At 49.9% G+C, this 25,849-nt stretch overlaps 1 protein-coding gene across 50 annotated transcripts in view; it reads left to right on the top strand.

The window, feature by feature from the left end:
* The window catches only part of RIMBP2 (RIMS binding protein 2), a 352,269-nt gene that overhangs the window by 305,482 nt on the left and 20,938 nt on the right, over window positions 1-25,849 (top strand). For 27 of the 50 annotated variants that reach the window (XM_054239125.2, XM_078337734.1, XM_078337728.1 and 24 more), the window contains 5 exons: window positions 1,169-1,327; window positions 4,345-5,064; window positions 6,580-6,688; window positions 14,957-15,138; window positions 16,462-16,630. In XM_054239125.2, coding sequence (XP_054095100.2) covers window positions 1,169-1,327; window positions 4,345-5,064; window positions 6,580-6,688; window positions 14,957-15,138; window positions 16,462-16,630 — 1,339 coding nt within the window. The remainder of the gene's footprint in view (window positions 1-1,168; window positions 1,328-4,344; window positions 5,065-6,579; window positions 6,689-14,956; window positions 15,139-16,461; window positions 16,631-25,849) is intronic. The other 23 variants (XM_078337752.1, XM_078337765.1, XM_078337759.1 and 20 more) reach the window with 1 other exon arrangement.

Raw genomic sequence — 25,849 nt, 5'->3', positions numbered from 1 at the left:
AAACCCTGCTCGCTTCGTGCCTTCCACTTGGTGCCTGGTTGGAAGCTCAGAGGCTGGTGCTGCAGACCGCCCAGCCCTCTCGCGGGCTCAGGGGCAGGGGAGCCTTCCACCTGCATGGCCACGTGGCTGCCTCAGCAGGCCAGGGACTGACCATTACACCAGCACAGACACCTTTGTCTAGGTTAGTGACTGACACCAGAGTATTGTTTAAACAAATACGCCACAGAATGCTATTGAATACCTTCATCTTGCTATCCACCAGCAAAATCAACTGTTCTTAACACCATGTAGAAAAGCAGAATATCTTATGATGCATTGCATTCATGAATCTGAGCGCGTCGGAGCATGTGGTTTGAGTTGTCGAAGCTTTACTTGTTTCACTTTAAACACCGTTACCACATGACGGGGAGCTTTCTCTGTGAGCGGAAACCCAGCGGCTGCTGCTGGCACCAGGATGCTGATCTCAAAATCCAATGGGGTATGGGTCCCACACCAAGTGCTTCCTTGACACAGAGGTCAAGGAAGGCACCGATTCACTCCTGGATAGGTGGAGAAGACATGGCACATTGGAAAAGGCATGGGAACAGACACTCTTCAGGCCTCCATTCAGTCTAATTCCAGCACTGTTAGAAGACCGTCTGCGTGATCATGGACAAAAATTCTCCGTTCTGTGGGCCTCAGTTTCCCTGTATACGTAAAATAATGAGTCCCCCAGGGCTGTCACGTCTCCAAGCTGGCGTGTTACTAGGTGGCCTCTCATCTAAGGATGCTGCCCCCAGCCTCCACGCGGAGGCCCTGCTATCTGCACGACCTCTTCATCTGGAGCCGAGGCCGGGCTGGGGCTGGAGGAGCACACAGACTGTACGGTGCTCCACCTCCTGCCAGGCGGGGCTGTCTGCCAATGTCTGTGTGTGTTTGTCAGGCAAGATGGCATGTTTTAAAACCAGAGTGCCCTTTTATGGTGCATATACAACCCCCTTACCACCATCCCAGCCTCCTCACACAACGCTGAATCCCGTGTGCACCTGCTGGGCCCTGATCCCCACTGTCACCAGAGTGTGGAGGCTTTGTTCAGCCAATAAGCTGGAGAAGCCGAGGGTGCCCAGAAATGGACCATTCTGCCCACGTGTCTTATAAGGCCTCAGTTGCCCCTCTTCTTGGCCCCCAGCCCCACTGTTGCCATGGAGACGAGTACCACACAGAGAGCAGCCGGGGGTCTGACCTCTCAGACATCATGGAGGAGGACGAGGAGGAGCTGTATTCCGAAATGCAGCTGGAAGATGGGGGAAGGAGGCGGCCCAGCGGCACGTCCCACAGGGCCCTCAAGGTGAGCGGTCGGGGGAGGGCCCTGTGCACTGTCGCCAGAGTAGCTCCATCCGCGTCCCTTTGCTGGGGCTGGTGAGGCTGGCTCCAGAGGGGCCTTGCCCTGTGACCAGTAGCCCTCGGATTTGGATTCGCTTCTTTCTCACTATTGAATCTGCATTTGGGAATTACCTCCACTCCTGTCTTGCTCTTTGCCAAAAGGTTTGGGTAAAGGAGTTTAGGGGAATCCATTTGGCAGCCTCCAGGGGGCACCCAGCTCTGTGCCAGGAACTGAAGTGGGAGGAATGGAGCAACGAAGAACCCCTTGCCCCCTGCAGCCTTAAGTCTCATCTTGAGAAAATCTGCAGCTGAGTGCACAAATCAGCCTCTAAGTCTGAGGTGGAGACCAGGACAGTGTGGTTGGCAGGGAGCTCCTTAGAAAGGGGACTACGGTAGACCCTGCTGGGTGGTGGGTGGGAGTCAAGCGCAGTGAGGTTGGAGGACATAGGCATGGAGGAAGGGCTGGCCGGCTTCCGATCATGCCGGCCTCGCAGACAGCTGGAGGCTCCATGCACCTGCTCAGACCACCTCCACTAGACCCGAGCACCCCTCCCTCCTGCTCTGGCAGAGGCCATCAGCCAGGGGTCGATGGGAGGTTACCTGCAGGAACATTGAGCTCAAGGAGGGTAGGTTTCCCCTCCATGTGGCTTCCCCTCAGTCCTGGCCTCTGGGAGACTTGGCTGCCGCTGCTGTGATTGCTGGATGGTGTGCTCCAACTCCTCAGTGTGGGGTGACCAGTTCCAGGCACCGGGCCCTGTGCAAGGCTGAGGGGTGCCCTCTGCAGGTCCAACCTCATGGCAGACAGACAAAGGGCAAGCCATTGGTAGGAGCTTTGTGGGTTTTCCAAATGAAAAAGGCCTTGGTGAGGAAGACCCCCCGGGCGAAGCTTCCCGGCACGGCTTTCTCCAGGAACAAAGGGCGTGCATTTTGAATGGTGGACAGAAGGCTCATCCAAATCTGGCCTGCCGACTCGGTGCCTACTTGCATAGAGAAGACTGACTTATGTTCTCCCGCAGCAGCCCTGGCAGGGCCTTGGGGATGTCCTGTCACCAAAGAACATGCCAGATCTTATGCAAAGCCTGCATGGCGCAGCATGCACAGCCCTGCACTCCACCCTGCCGCTCTCGGGGATGCCCACGGCCGTTGACACCAGCCTTTCCAGAGTGGGCCAGTCTGGCCCATGACCCCTCTGTGTGCCCCAGAGCCAGGAGCACCCAGAAAGTACCCAAGAGTTGGGCCAGCTGGTCTTCCCATGTCCCTGATGCCCCTCTTTTTGACGGAGGAGGAGCTGGGATGAGGCTTGGTGGAAATTGCTTAGTAGAGAAATCATGTTACCTTCTCTCTTCAGGAGGTGGTCCAGGGTCAAGCGAGTTTGTCATAAAGCTGCTGGGCAGAGCACCCCCCTGACACACAGACACAGCCCCACCCGCTCCACCTTTCAGCAACTTGGTGATGATCGCCGGGGCTGGGGCTTGGCCAGGATGGCAGCAGCCTCCCTCTCCCAGCCACAGGGTGCTGTCAGTTTTCAGAAATCATGTAGGCTGGCCGGGATTTCTGGATTCTTTTTAGAGAATCATGGGTCATCACGGAGCTCTGGCCACTTGGGGCACACGTTTGGCAGTGGGGTGCTGTGGCAGAACTCGGCCCTGATGGGTATGGCATGTGTTCGTTCAGCCCCTGCTGGCCCGGTTCACTCATCCCGCCTGCCTGGGGAAGTGCCCGGGGTTGCCATCCCTGTGCTCCGAGGATGGTTTCTTTTCGGCATCCTTATTCGCTCCAGTATTAGCTGATATTCCCCCGAACCTGCAGGAGGTGAAGGGAGAGAGCCGGCGGCTGTAGCGTGTGTGTGCGCGGTGCCTCCTCGCCCGGCTCTTGCAAGCCCCAGGGCCATGGCAGACCCTGCATTTGGCAAATCCTGCATGGGCCCCAATAGCTCAAGGTGCCCATGGCCAGAGACCATCAGGTCAGAGCTCAAGGGGCCCACGGACAGAGATAGGTCAGAGCTCAAGGGGCCCACGGACAGAGATAGGTCACCCTGTTCTGTGCCCACGTGGCTCATCTCTACTGAGCATCCCCAGGGCCCATGGCCAGGAGCCAGGGACACACTTTGCCTGGGCAGTCAGCCAAGCCCCTTCAAAGGAGAGACCAGTCCTTCATCGTGAGAACATGCTCTTCAGGTAGAGTGTGAGTTGAGGGCTGTTCCTGGCAGAGTGATGACATGCAGACAGGCTGCAGAAGAGCCACGGACACTGGTGAAGCGGACCCCAGTGTGGCCAGCTCCACGCCATCCACTAGAGACCGTGGTGGCTCAGGTGTGGCTCTCAGGAACCCCAAAATGTAGGATGCAGAGGAGATAGGCAGACCCCAGTCCTTTGCTGACACAGACTCTGCACGATGGTGTGCGGGTGCTGGTGGCAGGGCCGGGGATGGCGTGGTTTCATGCAGGTTGTATCTTAGCAGGGAGAAAGGTGACACATCAGCCTAACCAGAAAGGCCTGCAGAGGGTGCTGAGCACTGGCAGGGAAGCTGACCCAGTGGATGGACAGGGCAGGCCAGGCTCCCTGTCTGTGGACTGTCTCTGCTCCTGCTCAGCCTCCAGTGGCAGCTGCCCTCAGGGTTTCTGAAGATGTAGCCGTGAGCAGTCTCCCCTGGCACTGTGGCCACACCCACCCCCCATAGCAGCAGTACTGCCAGCATCTGACCTGCCCTTTCCTTGGCTGGATGCATGGTGCTGGCTCCTGCCCGGCCTGCTAGCTCTGCGTGTGCCCTGCCTCGGCCTCCACCCCGCACCAGCCCGTAACCCATTCTGTCTTCATTCCAGAGCCCTCCACGGCATGCCCCGGCCTGAGTAGACGCATGCTTCCCCCCTCGCTGCCTCCAGAACTAATTCTGTCTGTGTTTTCTTTCCTCCCCCGGCCCCCACTTCATGCTGGCCACACACTGTCTTTCCCGCACCTGCTCTTGACACACCACCCCCATCAGGAGTGCACTGAGCATAGGACCTCTGAAGGCGCTTTCTGGGAGCAGCCCGAGTTTCCCCACCAGCCCCAGCACAGGAAGAGACTTTTCAGTATCCCCGAAGTAGCGGAAGAGGACGGGGAATGCTGCGGGCTGCTGCACAAGCAGGGTGTGGGGCCGGCCCCCAGGGCCAGGACCGGGCTGGCCAGAGAGCGTAGACCCAACCGGCCCTACCGGGGCGACGAGGGCCCTCGGGGTTCCTGGTTCCCGGTGAAGCACAGGGGCTTGGGGGCCGTCCCCCACGTGGAGGACTTCCTTCTGGAAGACAGGGGCTGTCGGTTCAGCCGCTCGGCCACCCGGAGCCCGGACAGCGGCCTGGACTGTGGCAGTGAAGAGGAGGAATCGAGGTTTGGTTTTGGAAACGCCGTGGCTATGTGCAGCCCTGGCCCCAGCCACTGTCCCTGCAGGAGGGCCCTGAGGCCGCTGCTGGCCCGGCGGCGGACGCTGACCCGGCAGAACAGCATTGAGGAGGACTTTGGGGAGCAGGTGGGCCTTGGTGGCGTCCTCAGGAGCAACGACTCCCAGCCCAGCCCGGAGAGGCTGCTCCCCAGGAAGCACAGCTGGGGCGAGCCCACCGAGCACCAAGATTTTCGGGGTGTCTGGAAGAAAAGCATAACCATGCCCGACAGTAGGGCAGCTGCCCAACACGCACAACCACCTCCCAGAGTCGTACAAGGTCCCCCGGTGTGTGATGTAACCTCCTTTTCACAGCCACCTGCCCAACCAATCCACTCCATTCTCTCATTGGTTTTCCGTTTGCTCTGGTGTCCATCCCGGGGACCCTGCTCTGGCTCTCTTTTGTTTTCCCTGCATTTTTGATTTCTCAAGTCCTGTTTGCTTCCCAATCTTTTGACCATGCTGAAGATTTCTTTTCTTTGCTGAGCGTGATGATTTCCACCCCCAGAATCAGTAATGAGTATGGCTGCTTGAATTAAAGGACAACTGAATCTAAATTTTAATTAAGGGTTAGCTGAACTGCAGTTATCTGAGAGTCTGGCGACACATGCGTGTCCGCAGTGACCCTCGGGGACTGACTGATGACTAGCATTGTCCGGGGTTTTTCCTCATTTCGGAGCTTTTTCCCTTCATCCATAACCAGGAAAAGAGAACAGTGACTGAAGAAATCTGGTGTTTTTTGCACATCGTTTCCAAGGTTTTCGTTTTTTCCCCATTTCTTTTCTGTGCCCACAGTTTCCAGAACCAGTTTTCCATGATCAGCCCTCTCCCCGTGCCCCTGCCCTGCCGGCCGGGCGTGCTGTTTGGTTTTGAGCGTAGGGATCCATCGAAGGCTTCATTCATCTCTATATTGTGTCCTCTTTTCAGAACATTTGCTCCCGTCATGCTGACCTTTCCATTGAAAACACAGGTGAGCCATCCACATGGCGCCAGGCCTCGGGTCTGAGCCCGTGTGCTCGCGATGGGCCCACCCAGCAGAGGCACACCATCCACGCTCCGTGGCTCACCCCCCCACCCACCTCAGCCTGCAGCCACCCCTCCCCGCAGTAGGCCCCACCACAGGCACGCCTCCTCCCCAGCGCCCTCCCCAGCGTTCACGCCTGTGTTCCTGCGAGCTTCCTCACTCCGTTGACCCACTAGTGAGCCGGAGGTCTTGCTGCGCTTCTCTTTAGTCAGTCCTAACCTTCATCTAAAGGTGGATTTAGCCAGAAAGGAGACCCGTCTGAGTCCTAGAGTGTTACCAGCATCTTCAGATTCGGAGTGGAATGTTGAGTTTTGCAGCTGATAAAATGTAGAAACTTCCGTCTTGGAGTTTTTTGAAACCTCACACACAACTTCTATCTAAGTAGGACAGGTGGAACTGAAGCATTTGCCCACTTTTGTGAAAGCTCTGGGGGCACGTGGAGACCAGGGATGGCTTAAGTGCCGCGAGGCGCCAGGGTGGGGCGAGCTGTATTCTAGCCACTGTCTCTTTGGTCCAAAATGTGTCTCCAGCAACCAAGAGAGACCCCCCAGGGAGTGATTTTTGCCCCCGCCCACCATGTGCCCAGCCGCGACTCCAAGTAGACCCCGGGCACTGGCACACGGCTTTGTGCTCTCCCAGGCCATTCAGCTAACCTTTCAGTTAAAAGCTAAGTTTAGTTGCCTTTAGAGATTCTGCTTCTCGACCCACTTGATTTGGCTAACGGAATTCTTCAGTTCACAACGCTGGCGAGACTTATGACTCTGTTGTTTTGTCTTTAGATTTTAGGGAACCCAGCCTCTGCAGGACGGGCGGATCACATGGGCCGGAGGTTTCCCCGCGGCAGCACTGGTCCCCAGAGGTCGAGGCCCGTCACGGTCCCGTCTATCGGTTAGTGGCCCCCCATCATTGCTGTTCTGTCTTTCAGCCTCAGAGCATGTGGCTGCTTACTCCATCTAAGCTTGAACAAAATTTTAGGAGTAGCATTTTCAGCTAAGCACAGAACACTCTGTTATTCATGGCAAAAAGAAGGCAGGAATGGCACAAGAGAAATGACACCGATTTGTAAGTATTCTCGAAATGTCCAGTTGGCCTGCTACATCCACCTTCTCCCCGCCGATTTTTTCCTGGAGAGCTTCACGGGGTAAGCACTGAAGGGACTGCTTTGTTTCGCCTCCCTCGGCCTGGCATGGGGGGCTCCCTGGGACACTTGGGGACCAGAGCCTGAGGCAGGTGCATAGGCCAGATGTCAGCGCACCTCAGCGGTCTGTGAGCCTTGCCTGAGGGAGAGCAGTCTGTCTGCAGAAGACACGCTAGCTGTGGAGCTAAGTCCTAGGGAGCCCCGTGCAGCTGAGTGTGCCCTGAAATGTGTGCTCCCCGCACCCATCCGGTCATCTCCCCTGCTCATGATTCATCATCTGGCAGGCCGTTTCCCTTCTCTTTCTGACTTTTCAGAATTCATTCCGCAATGGGGGATAAGAAGCGGGTACTTCTGTTATTAGAACCAATCATGGCAAGGAGAATTCCGAAAGGTATTATGTACCAAAATGGAGCTGGTCATCAGCACAGAGGGACCAGGGCTCCAGGAATACACGCATGCACATGTGCGCACACGTGCACACACGCACGTGCACACGTACACACATGCGCATGCACGCACGGAGAACTCTTAATACAACGGACATAGATGAGAAGAAAGCGTCTCGGTTTGTCATGACAGGGCCGAGGGAGGAGAACTCCTGGACTGTCTAGTCCCCTGAAAAGCCACCTTGAATCACACTGAAATAGCTGAAGTTTAAGAGGCAATTGGTCTTCTTCTCATCAACTCAAAATGAGTAAAGACTTCATAGAGCAAAAGAGAGCCTTTAAAACTGTTTCCTGCCAGACTTTTTCTTCCTTGTACAAGTCAAACAGTAAGAAAAAAATTTCCTTTTCCATCTTAACCAGTAAACCTTTCATGCAGTGTTAAAGATCCTTAGGCAGTCGTGTTTGCACTTAACGGAATAATGAAAAGGCAGCCAGGCTCGGAAAACATTGACGGCACTTAATACAGATCAACTAGCAAGGTTAGTGGAATCCAGATTCCTTTCGGGTGTTCTAAACCTAATGGGCATCTCAGATGTTCACTGGATTTGAGTGTGATTCCCTCCGTAGGAACTACGGAGCTCAATAAATAGGTTCTCCTGCTTTCACGTTAAATGCCCTGTCCTGTCCGAGATGTTCTGTCTTGAGAAACGAGGTGGAGAAAAGGCCCATCCTCACGTTCAGGGCTCTCATTCTCTCTGTGGTTGGGTGAGTTTTTGAGTCTCGATTTGATTGTAACTTTAACGAGTGAAGACTGCAAGCATTGCTCACTAAATGACCTGGCGATGGTCTAGCTGGTGAAAAGTTGATGCCGTGGGCATCTGGAAAGGCTGTCGTTTGGAAGAGGCATGGTGGGTCTCTGTTCCAGTCTCCCAGGACTGAGCACTGAAAGCTCAAGATCGGCACTTGAGCCAGGAAGCCTAAGAAAACCATTCCTGGGCCCACAGCCCTGCTGGGGTGACCCTCGTTGTCAGAGTCGCAGGCGACAATTTGTTTGGATTCTTCTGAAGCTGAAGAATTCCAAAGGCTGCATGTGTGTCTTAATTTCAGTAGGACGCGTGTTAAACTGGGTGAAAGAGCAATTCTATGTCAACACCTTTACCAGGAAAAAGCCTCTGAACGTCACTTGGAAAAGTGTGAATTGACAAATCTGATAGGTTTCCTTGAATTGTGCGGACTTCTGGAGCAAGCCGGGAAACCACATAAAAACAGCGAAAACCAGACACTTTACACACAAACACACACCTCAGCACCTATTGTGGCTTCAGAGAGAAACGAGCGGAGCGCCCTTCTTGCCCACCTGAAGAGGAGGAGCCAGCAAGGCCTTGGGACATGAACCCTCAGTGGCGTCTGATCAGGCAGGACGCGCCTCTCTCGTTTACTCATTCTTTTTTTCTTGTGAAAATATTAGAAAATAACATCTTAGGAATCTGCTATATTTCGAAAGCATTGCCTTTCTTTTTCAGAGGAAATTAAGTCTGTGAACTATATACTTCCTAAGTATATTGTTAATAAGCACTGGATCTATCACTAAAAATACTATGACTTTTAATAGTCTCTGGATTTCCAAAATTTAGAAAAATGCCCTTCATGATTATAAAGAAACAAAATTATGTAGCTTAATACTAACAAAATCTAAACCATATAATTAGCGTAAAGAAGTGATTTTAAAAATCATGTAGCTTCATGGCTACTGAAGTCTAAGGTACATAATGAGCATAAAGAGGCCTCCACGTGGATAGATGTTTCAATGCGAAATGGATTAGGTTTGCTTTTTATCCTTTGCAATGTTGGTCTTTGCATTTATCTGTTTACCTGTCAGACAGAAGTCCTGTGGGTTTACCCTTCTAAAACCCCCTAGAAAAAAGAGGGTTCTATTTTTAGGAATCAACTCTGAAAATCTCTGCATTCTCCCATTTTTGTTATTTTGGCTACTGAGCCTATAAAGTGAGGAAAGCGCAGCATATTTTCTTTGTGTCCAGGGAGGAAGAGTTTAAAATTAGTAACTTTTTTGACAAAGCTTTGCCCCTTAAAAAGGAGAGCCCTTTTCTTCAGGTTTCCCTGCAAGAAAAAAAGTCAGAAGCTGTCAGCTCTGTTTAATAGATGATCCCCTTTATCTCCACAGAAGTGACAATGGACAGTAGCAGTGAGGGTGGTCAATCTGGGCCTGGGAGTGACGGAAAAGTCCCTCCTGAGGAAGACAGTTTATTCTCATGGCAACGGTGGACTTGGGAGCCCACCCAGGCGGCCAGTCATGAGCCCTGCACACCCTTCCTCCTCCTCCTAGCAAAGGCCCCCCAGGCCAGCACACCACTCCCCCCAGGTCAGACTGACAGCTGCAGGTAAGTGCATCTTTCAGTCTTCACTGCCACCACCAAGGATGAGGGACCCCCACCTGCCCGGTCCTGTCTGCAGTGAAGCCAAGCTTCCGTTGACACATTCCAGGGAGGCTGCTGCTCTCGCCCTGCAGAGGTCCGGCGCTCACAGCACATCTGGTGCATCCTCTCTGGAAGAGGGTACGGTGGAGTCACGGCATACTCATGATGTTATTCACATACATTCAATTCCAAGTGCTCCGCCCACCTCTAATGCACCCCATCTTCTCCACAAAACAACGTGACATTGGGGGCAGTTCTCCGGAAGCGGCCTTCCTTTGGAGGCTGGCCTCTGCCCCGCTCCTGCCTTCCTTCAGCTGCATGGTCCATGTGACTCTGGACTTGAAGACAAAGATGAGTGTCACAGGTCATGGTCCCAGAGCATGAGCTACCTACCGAGAGAATGCACTCTGACGTAAGCTGGAGGAGGGATGTGAAAGGTTTTCAAGGGGGATGTTGGCCACCCCCAACTCTCTCCAGCACCTGGCCTTAGCCCCTGACCCCGCTGCACATTCTGATGCCACAAACTTGCCACATCCGCTCAGATGGAAAGTGCTGAGAACCTGCTTGGAAAATGCTGGAGCCACAAGTTCTCCTCCACCGGCATTTTTCCACACTTGGAACCGCGTTCAGGAGACCATATTTACAATCAGTTCCTTCAGCAGAATGGAAAGCAGACGTCCTCACACGGCCGCAGCTGTTCTCCACCCTCATCCCTGACTGGGAGAAGGGGCTGCCCCGCTGCGCATGCTGCAGGGGTCACGGGGTGCTTCACATTCTGTTTAACTCAGATGACACTTGAAAAGAGTCAGGTTTTAAAATTGACTATCCACAAAATCAAGACAGTATGGAGAAGTTAGCAAAGCTGCTGTGAGAGTTTTGTTCCCTGGCAAAAATGCCCGACGTTTCAGATTAGGCATTCAAAAGAGACCCCGAATCTCAATCGTGTAAACAATTCATTGCACTTGAAAATTCAACCTTTCCTGCAGCCAAAGTGCTTTTTATTTTTTAGACTAAATGTTTCACTTTTTTTGGTGAAAGAGGCCGAAGCATTTGGTTCTTTCCCCACCAGCTCCCCTGTCTTTTCTGCGCACCTGGGTCCTCTCATCCCGCCACCTGTGCTCCTTGTGCTGTGACAGAGGACACTGGGCTGCTTCTCCCAATCCTCTCTCTGCTGCTGTTGGCCTGTTTCTCACTTGCTTCCCTGGTCTTTTTTTCAGATGGAGTTTTGCTCTTGTTGCCCAGGCTGGAGTGCAATGGCGTGATCTTGGCTCACCGCAACCTCTGCCTCCTGGGTTCAGGCAATTCTTCCTGCCTCAGCCTCCCAAGTAGCTGGGATTACAGGCAGGCACCACCACACCCAGCTAATTTTGTAGTAGTTTTAGTAGAGACGGGGTGTCTTCATGTCGGTCAGGTGGGTCTTGAACTCCTGACCTCAGGTGATCCGCCCACCCAGCTTCCCAAAGTGCTGGGATTACAGGTGTGAGCTACCATGCCCGGCCACTTCCCTGGTGTTCTGAGACCGTGTCCTGTGATCAGAACAATATTTTATCTAATGATGGTTAGTGATATGTGTATATATATATATATGCATACATATTAGTATTTCCAGAATAATAATTTTGATTCTTTAAACTTTCAACTTGTATTTTGGATTCACTCGGGTACGTGTGCAGGTGTGTTACATGGGTATAGCACAGAATGCTGAGGTGTGGGGTGCAAGTGATGCCATCATCCAGGAAGTGAGCATAGCCCAGTGAGTAGTTTTTCAGCCCTTGTCCCTGCCCCCCTCCACCATCGAATCATCCTTGGTTTCTCTTGTTCCTGTCTTTGTGTCTGTGTGGACTCGATGTTTAGCTCCCACTGAGAAGTGAGAACAGGAGGTACTGGTGTTCTGTTCTTGTGTTAATTTGCTTTGGATGGTGGCTGCAAAGGACGTGATTGTGTTCATTTCCATGGCTGCGTAGTATTCCATGGAGCATGCACACCATATCTCCTTTGTTCAGTCCACTATTGATGGGCATCTAGGTTGATTCTGTGTCTATGCTATTGTGAACAGTGCTGTGATCACCATATTGAGTGCATGTGTATTTTTGGTGAAACAACTTCTTTTCCTTTGGGTATACATCCAGTAATGGCACTGCTGGGTCAAATGGTAGTTCTGTTTTAAATCCTCTGAGAAATCTCCAAATTGCTTTCCACAGTGGTTGAACTAATTTCCATTCTCTCCAATAGTATATACGTTTTACAGTGTTCCTTTTCCTTGCAGCCTCACCAGCGTCTAAGTTTTTGACTTTTTTTTTTTTTTTTGAGACGGAGTTTCACTCTTGTTACCCAGGCTGGAGTGCAATGGCGCGATCTCGGCTCACCGCAACCTCCGCCTCCTGGGTTCAGGCAATTCTCCTGCCTCAGCCTCCCGAGTAGCTGGGATTACAGGCACGCGCCACCATGCCCAGCTCAATTTTTGGATTTTTAGTAGAGACGGGGTTTCACCATGTTGAGCAGGATGGTCTCAATCTCTTGACCTCGTGATCCACCCACCTCGGCCCCCCAAAGTGCTGGGATTACAGGCGTGAGCCACCGTGCCCGGCCATTTTTTGATGTTTTAATCGCCATTCTGACTGGCGTGAGTGGTACCTCATCATGCTCTTGTTTGCGTTTCTCTGATGATTAGTGATGTGGAGCATTTTTTCATACGTTTATTATCTGCTCGGTTGTCTTCTTGTGAGACGTTTCTTCATGTCCTTTGCTTTCTTTAATGGAGTCATTCTTTGCATGTTGATCTGTTTAAGTTCCTTGCAGATTCTGGGCACCAGACCTTTGTCAGACGCACAGTTTGCACGCATTTCCTCCCACGCTGTAGTGCGCCCTCTACCCCTTCGCCGTGCGGGACTTCTTTCATTAGGTAATGCATGTTAATTTTTGTTTGTGTTTCGTGGTCTTAGCCATCAGTTCTTTGCCGAGGCCTATCTCCAGAATGGTATTTCCTACGTGTTCTTGCAGTAGTTGTGTAGTTTGAGGTCTTAGTTTAAATCTTTGATTCATCTCGAGTTAATGTTTGTATACGGTAAAAGGTAGCAGACCAGTTTCAATCTTCTGCATGTGACTAGTCAGTTTTCCCACAGCATTTATTGAATGGGGGGTCCTCTCCCCATTGCCTATTTTTCTCAACTTTGTCAAAGATCAGGTGGTTGCAGGAATGAGGTTTTATTCTTGGGGGCTCTGTTCGGTTCCGTGGTCTGTGTGTCTGTGTCTGTATCAGGACCCTGCTATTATAGTGACGGCAGCCTTGTAGTATAGTTTGAAGTCAGGTAGTGTGACACCTCCGGCTTTGTTCTTTTTGCTTAAGATTGCGTTGGCTATTTGGGCTTTTTGGTTCCATGTGAATTTTAGAGTAGTTTTTCCTAATTCTACGTAAAATGATGATGGAAGTTTGCTAGAAGTAGCATTGAATCTGTAGATTGCATTAGGCGATGTGGCCACTTTAGCGATATTTATTCTTTAACCCATGAGCATGTAATATTTTAGCATTCGTGTCATCTGTGATTTCTCTCAGCAGTATTCTGAATTTCTCCTTGTAGAGACCTTTCACCTCCTTGGTTAGTTAGATGTATTCTGTGTAGTGTGTGTATGTGTGTGTGTGTGTGTGTGTGTGTGTGTTGCCAGTGGGATTGCATTCTTGATTTGGGTCTCAGCTTGAACAATTTATTGGTGCATAGAAATGATACGGTTTATAGAAATGATTTTTATACATTGATTTTGTATCCCGAAATTTTATTGAAATTGTCTATTGGTTTAGAAACCTTTTAGCAGAGTCTTCAGGGTTTTCTACATTTAGAATCGTATCATCAGTGAAGAGAGATAATTTGACTTCTTCTTTTCCTACTTGGGTGTTTCTTTCTTTCTCTTGCCTGACTGCTCTGGCTGGCGCTCCTATGTTGAACAGGAATGGTGAGAGCGGGCATCCTTGCCTTGCTTCAGTTCTTGAGGTGAATGCTTCCAGCTTTTGCTCATTCAATATGATATTGGCTGTGGATTTTTCATAGATGCCTCGTACTATTTTGAGGTACATGCTTCGATGCCTAGATTGTTGAGGGATTTTTTTCAATCATGAAGGGATGTTGGATTTTATTGAAAGCTTTTTCTGCGCTATTGAGATGATCATATGGTTTTTGTTTTAGTTCTGTTTATGTGGTGAATCACATTTATTGATTTGCATATGTTGAACCAATCTTGCATTTCAGGGAGAAAGCCTACTTGATCACGGTGAATTGTCTTTCTGATGCGCTGCTGAATTCAGTTTCCTAGTACTCTGTTAGGATTTTTGCATCCGTGTTCAGGAATATTGGCTGTAGTTTTCCCTTTTTGTTGTGTCTGCCAGATTGTGGTATCAGAGTGATGTTAGCTTCATAGAATGAGTTAGGGAGGAGTCCTTCCTCTTCCGCCTTTTTGAGACCGTTGAAGTAGAACTGGTACCAACTCTTCTTTACACGTTTGGTAGAATTCAGCAGTGAAATCACGGAGTCAATATCAGTCTATTCAGAGTTTCCATTTCTTCCTGATTCCATCCTGGGAGGTTGTGTGTGCCTGTAAATGTATTCCTTTCCTCTAGTCCGAAAGAACCATTTTTAGAAGCTGGGTGGTATATGGAGCTGAAACCCAAATCAGTTTGCAAATATTTCCTCCCATTCTGCAGGAAAATTACTAATTCACTGTAATAAAGATGCATTTGTTGCAAGTTACGTATTTCCCTAAGTGAACAGTTGGTCACCTCTAAGGACTTTGACTAACATATAAACACATTTTACACGTGGGCTGTGCTTAGCTTTCCATTTTACAGTGTGTGGGTCCTGGGAAGGCTCCCAGCATTGGCCTTCCTGCACCTGGCAGGGTGCAGCGTCTACCCCAGCCTGTGCCCTCCAGGGAGGCCCCAAGGCCCAGCCCTGTCTCAGAGCCTTCACACGCAGTGTGGCGAGGTACAGAGTGTGGCTGCGTTTTATGACAGTCATGTGCTTCTCTAAGTCATCTGACCTCGACATCCTGATCTATCTCTGACTACATGTTAAGACACAAAAAAGACAGAAGTCAAGGAACCGCTGCCATGCTCACTGCTTTCCCAAGCGGCCTCTCCTGTGCGCGCCCCTCAGACAGGGCGGGAGGGCTCACTGCCGCTCTGTTCTTCACCCCCACTTGCTCTCAGACGAGTACGGGCGGGACCGCCTTTCTCCAGACTTCTACGAGGAGTCGGAAACTGACCCCGGTGCGGAGGAGCTCCCGGCCCGGATCTTTGTGGCTCTATTTGACTACGACCCGCTCACCATGTCCCCAAATCCAGATGCCGCAGAGGAGGAGCTTCCCTTTAAGGAAGGCCAGATCATCAAGGTGTGCGCGGGACGGCCACCTGGGGAGGGGTCTGGGTAATGGGGCGGAGGCTGGCAACAGGGTATGGACTTAGAGACGTGCCAGCAGGCCATGGGCAGGGCACGTGGGGCCGGGTGCTGGAGGCCGTAAGGCCCACAGGAGGAGATGGCACGGTGCTGTGACCGCCAGGGCCCTGTGCTCTGCCGAGCCCCTTCTCCAGTGCCTGCCCCATGTGTGAGGAGGGGTGATACCTTCACCTGGTTTGCCTTGTAGGGTTGTGTGGGCACAGACACACCCACACCCTCAAACATGTCCTGTGAACTCTACATTCTATTAGGGCCTACACTGTTGAGAAAAATACTACAGGCTCCAAAGTTTAAAACAACACTTGTCAGCTGGCAGGCACCGAAGGAGGAAGAAAGGAGGGAGGGGGAGGGAGGAAGGCAGCAGCAGCAGCTGGAGACTGTGGTTCCATGCCTTCGTTCTCTAACATGCCCGATGGAGGCTGCTTCCTATCCCTTTGATACCCAGCATCTTTTTGTTGTTGTTGAGACAGACTCTCTTGCCCAGGCTGGAGTACACTGGTGCCATCTTGGCTCACTGCAACCTCTGTTTCCCCAGTTCAAGTGATTCTCCTACCTCAGCTCCCCGAGTAGCTGGGACCACAGATGTGTGCCATCACACCTGGCTAATTTTTTGTATTTTTAGTGGAGATGGGGATTCACCATGACGGCCAGGCTGTTTCCAAACTCCTGACCTCAAGTGATCTGCCCACCTTGGCCTCTGGGATTACAAGCGGTGAGATCCAGCCTTCTGAGAGGAGGGGAGCCTTGTGAGTTTCAAGTAGGGAATATGATGAAAGTGTGCTGTTGAGTAGAGAGGGGAAAGAGGGCCTTGAACCCTGAGTTTGCAGTTTCAGCAAGGGTCCTGACAGGTGGCATTTGAGAATGGTCGGAATGCCTGCTGTGTGGCACTGTCTCGTTATGAAGGAACCCATTTCAGACAGACAGAAACCGCTTTGTGCAGCCCACGTGGTCCTTCTCGGGAGAGTGGGGTCTCATCACGCGCCCCTTTACTGTGCGTGATCTTAATTACAACATAAACACCCTGCCTGATGAGAAGCATGGCAGGTTGTCCAAATGCTAGATGGAAAAACTGGCTCGAGTCACAGAGCAAGGGTTACATGTACACATCTACAGCATATATGTGGGTCACCTATGCAGGTGATTTATGGTATTTTTAAAGTATGTTTAAAATATGTTACTCTACTCACTGTGAGTGGGACTAGTGTATTTCTGAACCAATCAATGACAATACCGGGCTGATTTTCTCCCGTGGTTTTAGGTTTATGGCGATAAAGATGCCGATGGATTCTACCGTGGGGAAACCTGTGCCCGGCTTGGCCTTATTCCTTGTAACATGGTCTCTGAAATACAAGCAGATGATGAGGAGATGATGGATCAGCTTTTCAGACAGGGTTTCCTCCCTCTGAACACACCTGTGGAGAAAATAGGTAAGTGCAAACTTCTCTTCGACCTTGGCCTGTTAAGTTTTATCACACAAAACACCTGCCGCTCAGAGAGGCAGGCAGTGGTGAAGAGACCCCAAGTGGCGCCTAAATATGCAAAGTCATGGAAATGTTGACCAGTGATTTTTCTTGGGCAAAACCCACTTTACAAACCAGGGCTGCCAGTGGTCTCCTGCATGCTTTAGGGATACATGTACACCTAGGTGAGAAGACACAGATGATCTAATGGGCAATGAGGGACAGTCTGGCTTGCACAAAACTGATCACAACTAGAAAACACATGCTGAACTACTTCCTGGTGATAGGCTCTGAATGTCAGCCTGTCTACAGTACATTTCAGTGGGTGGGGGGGAGTGCCATGCCTTTCATTCTTTAGGTGACCTGTGCTTATCCAAAAGGCACAAAAGCTCTTTCTCTTTAGTTTGGGTAGACGTGAAAGTCCTTCATTTATCTTAAACTGCAAGCACCAGTGAGAATGCAGCAAAACTACTTTCAGTGATTTTTAAGCAACATTATGAGTTAATTCTTTTTCCCATGGTGCAACGACCATGTACTCATTTAAAAAGCCTCTGTTTTCTTTTAAAAAGCCATAGAGAGACACCATTTTTATGTCACTCCTATTTAAAGTTTAATACTTCAGAATTTTAGATCAATTTGAAATCAGACTTCAGAGACAACAGACTCCAATAACACATGTCAGCCTTTTCTGGCCTCAGTAAACGCATGGTGTCAAGATAGAACCCACATCTAATAGTGGAGGTTTCGTGTGAGTCTCACCCACACTAAAGCTATGAGATGGGAGATCTGAGCCCCGTGTGCCTCTCCCCACTTTGGCTGCGCTCTCGTTTCCTGAAGTTGGCTGAGGCTCTTTCGGAGAGAATACAGGCGCAGTATCACAGACCCAGAAACTGTACAAGAATTGATGTGAAGGAACAGTACCTTGATTTATGTCATCAATTAGGTTAAGTGTTTTTGATTCTATTTTTCTCAATGTGGATGGCCAAGGGAACCTCGCCTGACCTGTCTACTTGCCCATCCATCAGCAGAAATGATCGTCCTTAGTAATGAAAGGCTGAACGTGATCCCCCTGAGACTGGGCACAGACAAGGATGCCCTCACCTTGTCTTTTTCAACACCATCCTGGAGGTCATAACCAGGGACGCGGTGAGGGGAAGGCAAACGATGTACAGAGTGGAAAGGAAGGAGTACAACTTCTTCTATTTACAGACGACATGGAAATCTACTTAGAACAGCTCCAGGAATCTTAAATAATGAAAAAGCTCCCAGAACTATGGTGTAGCAACATCAGTGGATGCGAGGTCGATATTCAAAAATCAGTTTTATTTCCATACGTGAGAAATGAAAATTTGAAAACTAGAATTCTTAATAGTGCCTTTTACAATAACACGACAAAACATAAAATGCTTAGGATTAAATCTACCAAAATACGTGCAGTATTTGTATGCTGAAAATCAGAAAACATGAAAGAAATCAAAGGATACCTAAATAAATGGGCAGAAATATCATGTTCATGGACTTCATACTGTTACCCTACAGAGGCAGGACAACACCATGGAAAATCTGTGCTGGGATTTATGTGAATCAATAAGCTAATTCTAAAATTTATATGGAGAGGCAAAGGAACTAGAAGAGCCGAGACAGTTTTTGAGACGGACAAAGCTGTAAGATTCACATGACCTAATTGCAATCTTACTGCAGGGGTATGCTAATCAGGACAGTGTGGTACTGGAGAGGTATGCTAATCAGGACAGTGTGGTACTGGAGAGGTATGCTAATCAGGACAGTGTGGTACTGGAGAGGTATGCTAATCAGGACAGTGTGGTACTGGAGAGGTATGCTAATCAAGACAGTGTGGTACTGGAGAGGTATGCTAATCAGGACAGTGTGGTACTGGAGAGAGGTATGCTAATCAGGACAGTGTGGTACTGGAGAGGTGTGCTAATCAGGACAGTGTGGTACTGGAGAGGTATGCTAATCAGGACAGTGTGGTACTGGAGAGGTATGCTAATCAGGACAGTGTGGTACTGGAGAGGTATGCTAATCAGGACAGTGTGGTACTGGAGAGAGGTATGCTAATCAAGACAGTGTGGTACTGGAGAGGTATGCTAATCAGGACAGTGTGGTACTGGAGAGGTGTGCTAATCAGGACAGTGTGGTACTGGAGAGGTATGCTAATCAGGACAGTGTGGTACTGGAGAGAGGTATGCTAATCAGGACAGTGTGGTACTGGAGAGGTATGCTAATCAGGACAGTGTGGTACTGGAGAGGTATGCTAATCAAGACAGTGTGGTACTGGAGAGGTATGCTAATCAGGACAGTGTGGTACTGGAGAGAGGTATGCTAATCAGGACAGTGTGGTACTGGAGAGGTGTGCTAATCAAAACAGTGTGGTACTGGAGAGGTATGCTAATCAGGACAGTGTGGTACTGGAGAGGTATGCTAATTAGGACAGTGTGGTACTGGAGAGGTATGCTAATCAGGACAGTGTGGTACTGGAGAGAGGTATGCTAATCAAGACAGTGTGGTACTGGAGAGGTATGCTAATCAGGACAGTGTGGTACTGGAGAGAGGTATGCTAATCAGGACAGTGTGGTACTGGAGAGGTATGCTAATCAGGACAGTGTGGTACTGGAGAGGTATGCTAATCAGGACAGTGTGGTACTGGAGAGGTATGCTAATCAGGACAGTGTGGTACTGGAGAGGTATGCTAATCAGGACAGTGTGGTACTGGAGAGGTATGCTAATCAGGACAGTGTGGTACTGGAGAGGTATGCTAATCAGGACAGTGTGGTACTGGAGAGGTATGCTAATCAGGACAGTGTGGTACTGGAGAGGTATGCTAATCAGGACAGTGTGGTACTGGAGAGAGGTATGCTAATCAGGACAGTGTGGTACTGGAGAGGTATGCTAATCAGGACAGTGTGGTACTGGAGAGGTATGCTAATCAGGACAGTGTGGTACTGGAGAGGTATGCTAATCAGGACAGTGTGGTACTGGAGAGGTATGCTAATCAGGACAGTGTGGTACTGGAGAGAGGTATGCTAATCAGGACAGTGTGGTACTGGAGAGGTATGCTAATCAGGACAGTGTGGTACTGGAGAGGTATGCTAATCAGGACAGTGTGGTACTGGAGAGGTATGCTAATCAGGACAGTGTGGTACTGGAGAGGTATGCTAATCAGGACAGTGTGGTACTGGAGCGGTATGCTAATCAGGACAGTGTGGTACTGGAGAGGTATGCTAATCAGGACAGTGTGGTACTGGAGAGGTATGCTAATCAGGACACTGTGGTACTGGAGAGAGGTATGCTAATCAGGACAGTGTGGTACTGGAGAGGTATGCTAATCAGGACAGTGTGGTACTGGAGAGGTGTGCTAATCAGGACAGTGTGGTACTGGAGAGGTATGCTAATCAGGACAGTGTGGTACTGGAGAGGTGTGCTAATCAGGACAGTGTGGTACTGGAGAGGTATGCTAATCAAGACAGTGTGGTACTGGAGAGGTATGCTAATCAGGACAGTGTGGTACTGGAGAGAGGTATGCTAATCAGGACAGTGTGGTACTGGAGAGAGGTATGCTAATCAGGACAGTGTGGTACTGGAGAGAGGTATGCTAATCAGGACAGTGTGGTACTGGAGAGGTATGCTAATCAGGACAGTGTGGTACTGGAGAGAGGTATGCTAATCAGGACAGTGTGGTACTGGAGAGAGGTATGCTAATCAGGACAGTGTGGTACTGGAGAGGTGTGCTAATCAGGACAGTGTGGTACTGGAGAGGTGTGCTAATCAGGACAGTGTGGTACTGGAGAGGTATGCTAATCAAGACAGTGTGGTACTGGAGAGGTATGCTAATCAGGACAGTGTGGTACTGGAGAGAGGTATGCTAATCAGGACAGTGTGGTACTGGAGAGGTGTGCTAATCAGGACACTGTGGTACTGGAGAGGTATGCTAATCAAGACAGTGTGGTACTGGAGAGGTATGCTAATCAGGACAGTGTGGTACTGGAGAGAGGTATGCTAATCAGGACAGTGTGGTACTGGAGAGGTGTGCTAATCAGGACAGTGTGGTACTGGAGAGGTATGCTAATCAGGACAGTGTGGTACTGGAGAGGTATGCTAATCAGGACACCGTGGTACTGGAGAGGTATGCTAATCAAGACAGTGTGGTACTGGAGAGGTATGCTAATCAGGACAGTGTGGTACTGGAGAGAGGTATGCTAATCAGGACAGTGTGGTACTGGAGAGAGGTATGCTAATCAGGACAGTGTGGTACTGGAGAGGTGTGCTAATCAGGACAGTGTGGTACTGGAGAGGTGTGCTAATCAGGACAGTGTGGTACTGGAGAGGTATGCTAATCAGGACAGTGTGGTACTGGAGAGGTATGCTAATCCGGACACTGTGGTACTGGAGAGGTATGCTAATCAAGACAGTGTGGTACTGGAGAGGTATGCTAATCAGGACAGTGTGGTACTGGAGAGAGGTATGCTAATCAGGACAGTGTGGTACTGGAGAGAGGTATGCTAATCAGGACAGTGTGGTACTGGAGAGAGGTATGCTAATCAGGACAGTGTGGTACTGGAGAGGTATGCTAATCAGGACAGTGTGGTACTGGAGAGGTATGCTAATCAGGACACTGTGGTACTGGAGAGGTATGCTAATCAAGACAGTGTGGTACTGGAGAGGTATGGTAATCAGGACAGTGTGGTACTGGAGAGAGGTATGCTAATCAGGACAGTGTGGTACTGGAGAGAGGTATGCTAATCAGGACAGTGTGGTACTGGAGAGGTGTGCTAATCAGGACAGTGTGGTACTGGAGAGGTATGCTAATCAGGACAGTGTGGTACTGGAGAGGTATGCTAATCAGGACAGTGTGGTACTGGAGAGAGGTATGCTAATCAGGACAGTGTGGTACTGGAGAGGTGTGCTAATCAGGACAGTGTGGTACTGGAGAGAGGTATGCTAATCAGGACAGTGTGGTACTGGAGAGAGGTATGCTAATCAGGACAGTGTGGTACTGGAGAGGTGTGCTAATCAGGACAGTGTGGTACTGGAGAGGTGTGCTAATCAGGACAGTGTGGTACTGGAGAGGTATGCTAATCAGGACAGTGTGGTACTGGAGAGGTGTGCTAATCAGGACAGTGTGGTACTGGAGAGGTGTGCTAATCAGGACAGTGTGGTACTGGAGAGGTGTGCTAATCAGGACAGTGTGGTACTGGAGAGGTATGCTAATCAGGACAGTGTGGTACTGGAGAGGTGTGCTAATCAGGACAGTGTGGTACTGGAGAGGTATGCTAATCAGGACAGTGTGGTACTGGAGAGAGGTATGCTAATCAGGACAGTGTGGTACTGGAGAGGTATGCTAATCAGGACAGTGTGGTACTGGAGAGGTGTGCTAATCAGGACAGTGTGGTACTGGAGAGGTATGCTAATCAGGACAGTGTGGTACTGGAGAGGTGTGCTAATCAGGACAGTGTGGTACTGGAGAGAGGTATGCTAATCAGGACAGTGTGGTACTGGAGAGAGGTATGCTAATCAGGACAGTGTGGTACTGGAGAGGTATGCTAATCAGGACAGTGTGGTACTGGAGAGGTGTGCTAATCAGGACACCGTGGTACTGGAGAGAGGTATGCTAATCAGGACAGTGTGGTACTGGAGAGAGGTATGCTAATCAGGACAGTGTGGTACTGGAGAGAGGTATGATAATCAGGACAGTGTGGTACTGGAGAGGTATGCTAATCAGGACAGTGTGGTACTGGAGAGGTATGCTAATCAGGACACCGTGGTACTGGAGAGGTATGCTAATCAAGACAGTGTGGTACTGGAGAGGTATGCTAATCAGGACAGTGTGGTACTGGAGAGAGGTATGCTAATCAGGACAGTGTGGTACTGGAGAGAGGTATGCTAATCAGGACAGTGTGGTACTGGAGAGGTGTGCTAATCAGGACAGTGTGGTACTGGAGAGGTGTGCTAATCAGGACAGTGTGGTACTGGAGAGGTATGCTAATCAGGACAGTGTGGTACTGGAGAGGTGTGCTAATCAGGACAGTGTGGTACTGGAGAGGTATGCTAATCAGGACAGTGTGGTACTGGAGAGAGGTATGCTAATCAGGACAGTGTGGTACTGGAGAGGTATGCTAATCAGGACAGTGTGGTACTGGAGAGGTGTGCTAATCAGGACAGTGTGGTACTGGAGAGGTATGCTAATCAGGACAGTGTGGTACTGGAGAGGTGTGCTAATCAGGACAGTGTGGTACTGGAGAGAGGTATGCTAATCAGGACAGTGTGGTACTGGAGAGAGGTATGCTAATCAGGACAGTGTGGTACTGGAGAGGTGTGCTAATCAGGACAGTGTGGTACTGGAGAGGTGTGCTAATCAGGACAGTGTGGTACTGGAGAGGTATGCTAATCAGGACAGTGTGGTACTGGAGAGGTATGCTAATCAGGACACTGTGGTACTGGAGAGGTATGCTAATCAAGACAGTGTGGTACTGGAGAGGTATGCTAATCAGGACAGTGTGGTACTGGAGAGAGGTATGCTAATCAGGACAGTGTGGTACTGGAGAGAGGTATGCTAATCAGGACAGTGTGGTACTGGAGAGAGGTGTGCTAATCAGGACAGTGTGGTACTGGAGAGGTATGCTAATCAGGACAGTGTGGAACTGGAGAGGTATGCTAATCAGGACAGTGTGGTACTGGAGAGGTGTGCTAATCAGGACAGTGTGGTACTGGAGAGGTGTGCTAATCAGGACAGTGTGGTACTGGAGAGGTGTGCTAATCAGGACAGTGTGGTACTGGAGAGGTGTGCTAATCAGGACAGTGTGGTACTGGAGAGGTGTGCTAATCAGGACAGTGTGGTACTGGAGAGGTATGCTAATCAGGACAGTGTGGTACTGGAGAGGTATGCTAATCAGGACACCGTGGTACTGGAGAGGTATGCTAATCAAGACAGTGTGGTACTGGAGAGGTATGCTAATCAGGACAGTGTGGTACTGGAGAGAGGTATGCTAATCAGGACAGTGTGGTACTGGAGAGAGGTATGCTAATCAGGACAGTGTGGTACTGGAGAGGTGTGCTAATCAGGACAGTGTGGTACTGGAGAGGTGTGCTAATCAGGACAGTGTGGTACTGGAGAGGTATGCTAATCAGGACAGTGTGGTACTGGAGAGGTATGCTAATCAGGACACTGTGGTACTGGAGAGGTATGCTAATCAAGACAGTGTGGTACTGGAGAGGTATGCTAATCAGGACAGTGTGGTACTGGAGAGAGGTATGCTAATCAGGACAGTGTGGTACTGGAGAGAGGTATGCTAATCAGGACAGTGTGGTACTGGAGAGAGGTGTGCTAATCAGGACAGTGTGGTACTGGAGAGGTATGCTAATCAGGACAGTGTGGAACTGGAGAGGTATGCTAATCAGGACAGTGTGGTACTGGAGAGGTGTGCTAATCAGGACAGTGTGGTACTGGAGAGGTGTGCTAATCAGGACAGTGTGGTACTGGAGAGGTGTGCTAATCAGGACAGTGTGGTACTGGAGAGGTGTGCTAATCAGGACAGTGTGGTACTGGAGAGGTGTGCTAATCAGGACAGTGTGGTACTGGAGAGGTGTGCTAATCAGGACAGTGTGGTACTGGAGAGGTATGCTAATCAGGACACCGTGGTACTGGAGAGGTATGCTAATCAAGACAGTGTGGTACTGGAGAGGTATGCTAATCAGGACAGTGTGGTACTGGAGAGAGGTATGCTAATCAGGACAGTGTGGTACTGGAGAGAGGTATGCTAATCAGGACAGTGTGGTACTGGAGAGGTGTGCTAATCAGGACAGTGTGGTACTGGAGAGGTGTGCTAATCAGGACAGTGTGGTACTGGAGAGGTATGCTAATCAGGACAGTGTGGTACTGGAGAGGTGTGCTAATCAGGACAGTGTGGTACTGGAGAGGTATGCTAATCAGGACAGTGTGGTACTGGAGAGAGGTATGCTAATCAGGACAGTGTGGTACTGGAGAGGTATGCTAATCAGGACAGTGTGGTACTGGAGAGGTGTGCTAATCAGGACAGTGTGGTACTGGAGAGGTATGCTAATCAGGACAGTGTGGTACTGGAGAGGTGTGCTAATCAGGACAGTGTGGTACTGGAGAGAGGTATGCTAATCAGGACAGTGTGGTACTGGAGAGAGGTATGCTAATCAGGACAGTGTGGTACTGGAGAGGTGTGCTAATCAGGACAGTGTGGTACTGGAGAGGTGTGCTAATCAGGACAGTGTGGTACTGGAGAGGTATGCTAATCAGGACAGTGTGGTACTGGAGAGGTATGCTAATCAGGACACTGTGGTACTGGAGAGGTATGCTAATCAAGACAGTGTGGTACTGGAGAGGTATGCTAATCAGGACAGTGTGGTACTGGAGAGAGGTATGCTAATCAGGACAGTGTGGTACTGGAGAGAGGTGTGCTAATCAGGACAGTGTGGTACTGGAGAGGTATGCTAATCAGGACAGTGTGGAACTGGAGAGGTATGCTAATCAGGACAGTGTGGTACTGGAGAGGTGTGCTAATCAGGACAGTGTGGTACTGGAGAGGTGTGCTAATCAGGACAGTGTGGTACTGGAGAGGTGTGCTAATCAGGACAGTGTGGTACTGGAGAGGTGTGCTAATCAGGACAGTGTGGTACTGGAGAGGTATGCTAATCAGGACAGTGTGGTACTGGAGAGGTGTGCTAATCAAGACAGTGTGGTACTGGAGAGGTGTGCTAATCAGGACAGTGTGGTACTGGAGAATGAAGTACAGAAACAGAGCAGCGCAGATGGAGTCTACTGATTTTGGACCAAGGTTAAAAGGCAATTCAGTGGAGAAAGTATAGTCTTTTCAATAATTGTTGCTGGAATTACTGGATATCCATAGGCCAAAAATGAACCTTAACCCACACTCTCACCAAATTAAAAATTTAAATAAAGTAGAACATACTTTTAAGTTAAAAATTAAGACTATAATACTTCCAGAAGAAAACACAGGCGAAAACCTTATAATAATCAGGCAAAGATTTCTTTGACAGGAGATTAACACACGATACATAGAAGGAAAACGTCAATGTTACGCTTCACCAATCCTAAATACTTCTGCACTTAAAAATACCCCATTTATGGAATAAAAAGGCAGCCACAGGCTGGCAGGAAATACTCTCAAGTAACCCACT

This window comes from Callithrix jacchus, chromosome 9, assembly GCF_049354715.1.
Source record: "Callithrix jacchus isolate 240 chromosome 9, calJac240_pri, whole genome shotgun sequence".
Taxonomy (NCBI): domain Eukaryota; kingdom Metazoa; phylum Chordata; class Mammalia; order Primates; family Cebidae; genus Callithrix; species Callithrix jacchus.
Note: the sequence above shows the minus strand (reverse complement) of the source record. Positions and strands in the feature narration are given on the sequence as shown.